Raw genomic sequence first — 10085 nt, 5'->3', positions numbered from 1 at the left:
TACACTCTAATTTACTGCACTTTAGTTGAGTTTGCGCTTTAATCGCTAGTGTTTTGCACTAATTGTGTGTTTTATGCCTTGTAGGTGTGATTTCGAGCTATATAGATGTTATGTAATGAATTTAAGTGGTTTTGAGCTTTGAAGTCTGAGTAATAGCTCAAGGAATTAAGCCGGGATCGCGTTCGGGGATCAACGGATGATAAAACAACAAAACGAAAACTCGAAGAGGTATATTGCGCACTGTCTAGTAAAATAGATATAACATTTTACTCAGAACTCCATTTGAGCTCCACAATATATGGTTGGAAAGTTAACTCAAAGAGCTACAACTTTCATGTTTTACGTTTTTCCAAATTCCAAACAGAACAGGGTCAAAAACCGCGACCGCGGCAGAAACGCGGCAGAGGGCAGTCGCGGACAACTGAAGAATCTGAGAGGGTGTTTGGCCGCGGTTCCGGCGCGACCGCGGTGGAACCGCGGCAGGATGCGTAAATTTCAGGGACCAAAGTGCAAAACACGGGATTTTAAGCCCTAAACCCTATATTAAACCAAGGAAGCCGGCCAAGAATTGGGGAGGACATATTTTTGAGATAGATTTGACCTAAGGAGGCAGAGACACAATAGGAGCAAGGCTTGGGAATTCTTCTATAAGTTTTTTCTTTCCTCTTCCTATTTTTCATTGTTGGTTATGACTTTTAGTATTGTAGTTTTACATACTATTATGAATAGCTAATTTGTTATCTAGAGTTTTGATAGAACCTTTTGTAGGATAAATTCTTGTTATGTTTTTATATAATTGAGCCGTAATATAATCTCTATTTGTTCAACTACGTTCTTATTGTAGTTAATTGAAGAGCTCTCAATTAGCTGTGCCTATTTAGTATGCATAACTCGGGAGAGAGTGCATATTTAGGTAATTGTTGAATAACACCACTCCCAGAGTATATGAGAGATCAATAACCGAGGGTTTAAAAGCGGGATTAGGGATAACGAAGCCTTGGGTGTGATCTGAAGTGAGCTGTATCAAAAGCCAGCTAGCGTAGCTCGGGAGAGTGCGTCTAGTAAATTGTCGTGATTACTCGGGAAAGATTTACGGTAATAAGAGTGCTCATGATCGGTAGAGAATACTTAGGCGAAATTATAGAAGACATAGCGGGAAGGATTCCGACAATTGGGGAAATCATAACTCTAGACTTCCTTAATCTTGTCTCTAACTCTTAGTATCTTTAGTTGTTAATTTATTATTTTAATTTATTAATCAATTAGTTAAACACAAGAATCTAAATATCTATAAGTTAGGAACTGTTCAAGCTTGTCTTCTTGGTGATAGTGAACAGCTGTAGCTAAGCCTTAGTTCTCTGTGGGATTCGACTCCGGACTTGTAAACCGGATTATATTTGCAACGACCGCATTGTCCTTTTTATAAGGCATAGTTGGGCGTGATCAAATTTTGGCGCCGTTGCCTTTCAATGTATCCCGTTGTATTCTATGTATTTCATTGTATTCACTGTCTCGCTATATGCCATGAATGTATTCATCTGTTTTTCTAATTAATATAATTTACGTATTCAGATGTATTATATAATTTCTCTGAAGATTGTTATGTTTTTGGTGTATTTTTCGGTTGAGAATCTTTTTGTTAACTGAAAATATAAAATTTGTGTGTTATAATTGAGTTTGTTGAGTTATATTAGGAGTGTATTATGTTAATTGATTCACTTTCCGTTTTAAAAACAGTGTAATCCCATATTTCACGCTGTGAGTACAGTCGAATACAATAATTTGTCCAGCTGTAATCCCACGTTTCACTCCATGAATACAATCGAATACACTCGAATACAACAACTGATTAGCTGGACTTCCCTGATTCACGCTTATTTTTGCTACTGTATTCATGAATAAAATAGCTTAAATACATCAAATACATCTTATAACCACAGAAAAGGTATCTATAATCCGTAATATAGCAAATGATATCTATAGATGACTAATTAATACTAAAAGATAATGCTTTATGAAAATTTCTCTCTTTAATTTATCCGATTTATAGCCCGTTTGGCCAAACTGCAAAAATCAGCTTATTTTGAGAAGTCCTTTTTTTTCAAAAGTGTTTTTCTCAAAATTACTTTTAGTTTTTTGGCCAAAAATAAATTTAGTTAGCTCTAGACCTAAAAACAGAATTCAAATGCAAGGATTGTGCATCAAAATAAATTAGTTAAATCTCATGTGGAAGAAAACTGTAAACTAATTACAAGATCATGATCAATAACAGAAGAAAGAATTGCGAATCCAACGCCAAGATTTGGTGCAATGAACGAGTAGGAAATCATACTTAGAACAGAAGATGCTTCTCTTATATGATTTCTATACCTAAAATTAACGTAATCCCAATCATTCGAAATAATTATCAATCACACACCTACAAAATTACTTGTCATGTATTTGACAAATATTGTCATTGACCTCTTCTTATCATAAGATCTTAGGGATACTTTCCACAGTTCGTGGCATTTTGGGAAGAAAAGACTGTGCATTACTATATTTCTAACAGTCTACAAAAATAGAATTTTTGGAAGTAATAATTATAAACCTGCAGTGCTGGCACTTTTACATGTAGAATTCTAGTGTTGCGAAACTTTTGAAGTTGTTGAAAGTTTTTAGTCATCCTACAATATAAAAATAATGAGAGTAATAGGATAAAAATATATAATAAGCTCGCAATCCCTAAGAGGAACCAAGTAAAAATTAATGAAAAACTGTAAATACTGAACTGACCTGCCAATAATTAATCTGAAAATACTGCGTGAATCTAAATAATTGTTAAAATCCAGGTCATCTTATATACCTTATGGCCAATGGGCATGTTCTCCACCTCTAATTTAGTCAAAGCACTTTTTATCTATTTAATTAAAACAGTTATTGAACTTTATTTGACAATAATAACCTTGGCAGCATAAAACTGAATTATACCAGCATATCTGCCTTGAAAAATATTTTTTTTTGTTTTTCTCCGGTGTCCAGCACCCGAAATTGCATCATGTAAGGTCTATCAAAGAAAAAGCGTTCCATACCTGAATTTTGATCAGTTATAAAGCTCAAACCCAAAACATTTAATTAAAAATGAAGGGTCATATTTATTTTACCGTAATCTTGATTCTTGATAGTTCATGCGAAAATACGTAAGCACCCTTTACTCTGCCTGAGAGAAAAGGCCAAAGAAATATTCACTTTCGAAAAAATGAGTACACTTTCCAGTAAACTTTTTCTATATACATGGCAAGTAGCAATGATCGTGTCATTTTCCCAATGAAAGAGAAGAATTCTAATGGAACTTTAGCTCGGATAATATTTACCCGTACCCGTTGTTTATACCAAACTAATTACATTTAAGTAATCATAATTAACTGATAAAATTCTATGAGCAACCACATATTATGCTTTTATTAATTTGGTGTAAACAACAAATGCGAGTAAAGTCAAAAGTTTGAAGTTAGATTCACCCGGGTATTTTATGCTAAATAATGCCTTGATATGTTAATGTAGGTGTTAGGGCATATACTATTAACCATGCATTTAGATATAGTATATTTTAATAATTATCATGGTTAAAAGTCTAAGTGGGAGATTGTTGAAGTTGTCCACAACGATCATTTGAACACCTTAACTGATCCCTTTTTTATTTTAACATTTCAAGTGGCTATTAAATGTATCTCGTGAACACCCGAGTCTGGCAGACTATATGTGTGAGTTGCACTCGCCAGTGACATGTCAAATAAACCAATTAAAGAATGACATGTGTAATTTATAATAAATTTTTTTATAAATATAAACTAAATACATAAAAAAAAATTTATTAATTAACCAACCTCCCCCCCCCCCCCTCTTCATCTTCTTCCTTCTTACTCCCCCTATCGCCCCCCTTCCCCCAAATAACCTCTCACACTAATTTCCTAGCATCTTCCAAGAAATTGGATGGCCAAAACCCCATCAAATTGAATGAAATTGAGTGGTGATCATTGATTTCCGGCAATTTTCACCCATGAAATTGAGTGAAAATTGGATTCACCAGATTTGATTTTGAACACTCTGTTCTTTTTCATATATAGAGAGAGAAAGTAAAAGACATCGTAATTCGTACATGAAGAAGACATTTTACTAACATTCCAACACCCCTTTTGTATAATATGAACAAACAACACTGTTTTCTCACTTCTTCTCCCTAGAAAATTCTGTTTTTCACTTCTTCTGAAGTATATTTTAGTCATGGCGAGGAATGGAGTATTTTCGCGGCGGTGGAGGGCGGAAAAGATGGAGGAGTTTGATAATTTGTGCCCGTCTTTTGATTCTGATGAAGTTCATGTTCTTGGTGTCGATGATAGTCTCATCGATCGGAAAGTTATTGAACGGCTACTGAAAATCACATCTTGCAGAGGTTGAATGAAAATCCAAACCCCCAATTCAGTTGTTGTGTTTTTATCCAAACCCCCAAAAAAAGATAAGCGTAATTTTAAAGATCTTCACGCACTTAGATGTAAGTGTAACACATAAAATTTGCTATGTCAGCGTAAAGGGTTTAAGAAAATATATTTTTACCAAGCAGAAGTATTTATCTGGTCACGTAATAAGTTAAGGTGTTCAAATAATCGTTGTAGATTACTTGAAGGGCCTATTTGTGTATTTCGCCTTGTCACAATGAGATGACGTTTCTCTGTAGAAGTATTACTCTTGCAAGGCATTTTCGTGGTCTCAAATCTGAATTGTCAATTTTCTTTTCCTCCTTCACATTCTGTGGCTTGAATTCCTTCTCCACCGAAAACTTTTCGTCCTACTACGTTCTTTTCCTCCACTGCTATTTTTTTCTTTTTTCTTTATATTTAAACTAAAGTTAGAATTATAGCTCATTTTGACTAGTAAGGTAGAGGTGTTTTTGGTTGCTATAGTACGGTACGGTATTTATGTATTTTGGTTCTATACTTTTGGTATTCGGTATCTTAGAATATTATATCAATATCGTACATAATTAAATTTGGTATGGTTTGATTTTTCTCCATCGATTCGGTTTATTCGGTTCAGTAACTTCAGTTTACTCGGTTTGAATATTAACTAATACATAGAGCCATAAACTGTAATATTCTTAATTAATGCACTCAAAAGTATAAACTAAAAATGTTTGTTGACAAAAGTTTTATCCAAAACCAACAAATATCAACTCATAAAGAGAAAACTGTACATAAAGAAATAAAATTAATCATTAGAAATATCTTGTTACTTGCTTAGAGTTAATTGATGAACTTAGAAAATAAAGGAAAGTAAAATTTTAGATTTTTATATTTATGTTATAATTAATAATATATGTATTGTGTAATATAATATATATTTCGGTATGGTATCGGTATTTACCAAATATCATACCTAATAGTATTTCAATATTTTATTTTGAAATATCATACACCATACCTAATACCAATTTACAAAAAAAACTTAGATCAAATACTATACCGAATACCAAAATATCAAATATCAAATACATTAATTTTCAGTTTCGATACGGTAATTTCGTATCTACCAGATTATGCACACCCCTATAGTAAAGTAGGTAATTAGCCACGAAGAAGTGTAATTAGTTAAATAAAACTGACTTCCCGTCAACAACATGACCATTTAACTGTCTCAATTGGAAGTAGACAATTAAAGATGTAAAAAATTTCCTACTGACCAAAAAATTATCTTATTAAAAGACAGGGATCATATTCAACTTTTTTTTCTTCTTTTATTTGTTTCTCTTTGTGAATTAATAAGAATACTTTTTCCATGCACTGAGCAAAAGAAAAAAAAACAGTTGCTTACAAAAAATATCAGTGCCTTTCGCATTATTAGGATTCAGCCTCGCCATTACAATTTGAAATGTAACATCTTAAAGCAAAAATTGAGTTGTCTCTTTATGAATTGGAAAAAATATAAAACTCATACAGAAAAGTTGGTCAAATTTAAAAGCGATGGAACGGTCCTTTATTCAATGTACGTCCTATATTTTTCTTTGCACTTGCAACTACTTAATAATAATAATAATATTATTATTATTATATTATTATTACACAGATCAATATATTTTACGAAACCAAAATACCATTTGAATTTTGTGATCTTAAATATATTTTGTGAAATTTTAGAATTATGAAATTACTAATCATAGGAAATGACATTCTTTTTGGCAGGGGCATATCAAAGTGATATAGTGTGAGTTCACGTGAATTCATACTTCTTTTCGTAAATTATGTATAGCAATATTATGTTTCTTCAAAATTATTTAAATATATATGTTTGCATCCAAGCTTAAAGTATCATATAATGCAATGGTAAATGGATGCACCTCTACAAGCATTATCAAATTTGATTTCCTATTGATGGTGTACGTTAACCTATTTCTTTCCATTAACCTAAGTATTTTATGTATATATTCTCTATAATTGCTCTAATAATATCTACTGGCCCATATGCTTCAGAAAAAGGAATTTTTACCTCCTATAGCAAAGGTTAATACCTTATTTATTTTAAATAAATACCATTTAAAAAAAATTATATTCTATAGATACCTTTTAATGTTTATAGCAAAATATCTAATTTTGGTTACCTCCTACGCCTAAGCCACTAAATACGCTATTCAGTTACACTATTTTCTTTATTTCTCTACTTTAATCATGCCGCTGTGGGAGAGACGAATTTAAACCCTAACCCAGCTACTACATACGCTACGAGAGTGCTCACAAACAAACCTGCTCAAAATCCATCAAAACAATTCTTAAACCTATTGAAATAGTTCATGGGGAACCTACTGTTGTTTTTACTATGGAGGAACTTGGAAAGTTCACTGTTGAAGAAGGCCTACATCAGGCTCTAGTATTAAAATTTTCGTTTGAGAGATTGGAGATGAATGAACTTCGAAAGTCCTAGCAAAAATACTTGGAACTCAAGGTCGTAGCTTGATTGGGTGGTTAGCGAGAAGGCACGTCCTCATCAGGTTTGATTTATATGAAGATTATGGTGTTGTTGTTTCAAAAGTTGTTAATAATCTGCTCGTTAATGGTGATTAACAGCTCCTTATTCTGCCACCATTGCTCGACCGCGGATTTGCCGGAAATTAGAGTTTGTTCTTGAACAAAGACGACGGAGTTTGGGGCTGAGCAACTTGATTTTTTGTTAATATATTTCAATGTATTTTCAACGTATCACGCTGTATTTTCATATATTTCATTGTATTCATTGTAATTCAATGTATCTCGCTGTATTCCATGTATTTCGTTGTATTCACTGTCTTTTTTTCATTGTATTTCAATGTATCCCGCTGTATTTTATGTATTTTATTATATTCAATGTCTAGCTATATACCATGAATGTATTCATATATTTTTTTAATTAATATAATTTATGTTTTCAGATGTATTATATAATTTCTCTGAAGATTGCTATGTTTTGGGGGTATTTTTCGGTTGAGAATCTTTTTTACAACTGGAAATACAATTTTTGTGTGTTATAATTGAGTTTGTTGAGTTATATTAGGAGTCTATTATGTTAATTGATATATTTTCCGTTTAAAAACAGTGTAATCTCTTGTTTCACACCGTAAATACAGTCGAATACAATAATCTGTCCAACTATAATCCCATGTTTTACGCCATTAATACAGTCGAATACAACAACTGATTAGCTGGACTTCCCTGATTCATACCTATTTTTGCTATTGTATTCATGAATACAGTAACTTAAATATATCTAATACATCTTATAACAATAGAAAACGTATCTACAATCCGTAATATAGCAAATGATATCTATAGATAGCTAATTACCACTAAAAGATAGTGATTTATGAAAATTTCTCCCAGAAAAACTAAACGACGCACTAAGTAATGTGAAATTGAGGATTCAAATTTCAAACCCATGTATATTTTTTCTTTTTAGAATTGAGCCCGACAGTACTTTTTTCTTTTTCTTTCTTTATTTGTGTTGTTTATTTTTGATAAATTGAAATTTCAATTCACCTTTTGTCTGTAGTAAAATTTTAAATAATTTGAGTAAATGCTTATATCAAAACTAGTAGCAGTGGAAGATATAACACATAGTTAATCGGTTCAATATATGTGTGTGTGAAAAAATTACTATAATTTGCAAAAAGAATTAATTTGAACCCGTCAAATTTGAATCATATTAATCTTTCCGAAGGAGTACACCAATCTTGTTGAAATAGAAATTATTGTTTCGCCTTTCTTTTGGAGCAGACTACCATGACGAGTTAGACATATAAACAAAAACAAATATACAGTCAAATCTCTTTATAATAGTTGTGTTTGTTTCAGATATTTTTGGATATTATAACGAATTGATATTATAGAAAATATATATATTATATTAGAACATAAATTTTAATTTCGAAAAAACTTAACTTTTACAGTAAAAATATTATTATATAAGAATACTGTTAGGTCTATCACTCGACTAAACACCTACCAGTAGTTATTAATAGGAGCAATAAATATTACTTTTACTAGAGATCCTCCGTCCCCCTTTCTTGCAAAATATACCCTTATAAAAGATTAAAATTAAAAAAGTAGTCCTGTTTGAGCAGCACCTAGAGAGTTGCAAACGAAACCAAACAATGGAGTACCAAATAAATACTCTTTTCCCTCTTCAATATTCTCTCACTAGGAAGCTTCCTCGAAGCTGACTATGGCCTTCTACTCTTTCCGCCCATTTAATCTCCCCCTCCTTCCTCTCTCCTTCCACTCATCCCCTCCTCTTCATTCTCCCTTCACCACTCGTTTTACTTTCTCTCTTTATCCTTCATAACATAATGAAGCTCCTCAAAAACATCCCCAACAAGCTCTTCAAGTCCAAAAAATCCCGCTCCATCTCTAGATCCGAAGACCCATCATTCGGGTCGGGCACAACCTCGTCTTGTTCCGATTCCGACTCCCACAGCGGATTCCAAAAACCTAATGGGCTAGCTACGCCAACCAGCGTGTTACCACCCAATGATATCTCAGCCGACGAATGGTCTGAAATCTTACAAGCCTTTCACATGATTGACAGTGGCGGCGATGGAAAGATTCGGAAGGAACAGCTGGAAGCTATTCTTACCCGAGTTGGACCCGACCCGCCAAGCGAAGAGGAATTAATATCATTGCTTAATGAAGTAGATAGGAATGGAGATGGATGTATTAGCTTAGAGGAGTTCGGAGCGATTAGCTCGGCGTTTGGGCCGCCGGCTTGTGACGATGAACTGAGAAATGCTTTTGATTTCTTTGACGCCAATCACGACGGAAAGATAACGGCGGAGGAGTTGTTTAACGTGTTTAGAACTATTGGAGATGGACGGTGCACGTTAGAGGATTGCCGGCATATGATAAGAGGAGTGGATAAAAATGGAGATGGATTCGTATGCTTCGAGGACTTTTGTCTTATGATGGAACAGCAAAGATGATTGATAGAAAATAATTATCTTGATCTTGCTGGAAATAAAGTCCTTTGATTCTTCCTTTTTTTTTTTCATCGGGGAAAAAGGATGTGTTTGTTTAAGAGTGGGGATTAATTAGGATTAATCGAACGGCTAGGATTGATCCATTTTGGAGGTTGTATCAAAATTAAATCGTAAATATATGGGAGAACAAATTCCTCCTTTTTTTACCCATGAACCGAAATGGATTTGGCTTATATACAATATATATATACATGTAATTTTAGGTTTACATTGTATCAACGTTATTATTATTATTTTTTTTTGTTTATATTCTATCTACTTTTATCTTTGTTTTATGGAGCTAAAAAAATGTGAGACTAGGAAGGATGTTTGTTTCATAATTGGTACCAAATTCCTCTTGCACTAGAAAGAAGGCATAAGCACACTGCTTCCGAGTTAAATATGGTCAGAAAACTGGCAACAAGCTTGGCCATTTACATCAGATACATCTTAAAAGTAAGTAGCCGTTTGGCCAAATTTTTTTTTGGGCCAAACGATTTTTTTTTCCGCCAAAAGCAATTTTGGCCAAAAATTAAATTGTTTGGCGAACTTTTAGAAGGGAAAAAAGTAC

General features: G+C 33.0%; 1 protein-coding gene across 1 annotated transcript; it reads left to right on the top strand.

Annotated features, from left to right (window-relative positions):
• Positions 1-8573: 8573 nt before the first annotated feature.
• LOC107813208 (putative calcium-binding protein CML36) lies at positions 8574-9782 on the top strand. The gene has a single exon (XM_016638440.2). It carries the CDS (start codon positions 8849-8851, stop codon positions 9476-9478), a length of 630 nt encoding a protein of 209 aa, XP_016493926.1. The 5' UTR covers positions 8574-8848; the 3' UTR covers positions 9479-9782.
• Positions 9783-10085: the final 303 nt, after the last annotated feature.

Source organism: Nicotiana tabacum, chromosome 5 (genome assembly GCF_000715075.1).
Source record: "Nicotiana tabacum cultivar K326 chromosome 5, ASM71507v2, whole genome shotgun sequence".
NCBI lineage: Eukaryota > Viridiplantae > Streptophyta > Magnoliopsida > Solanales > Solanaceae > Nicotiana > Nicotiana tabacum.
The sequence above is the reverse complement of the archived record's forward strand: the minus strand, read 5'-3'. Positions and strand labels throughout refer to the sequence as shown.

Coding starts and splice junctions, on each gene's coding strand:
- LOC107813208 (XM_016638440.2), top strand. CDS start 8,849: ATGAAGCTCCTCAAAAACATCCCCAACAAGCTCTTCAAGTCCAAAAAA.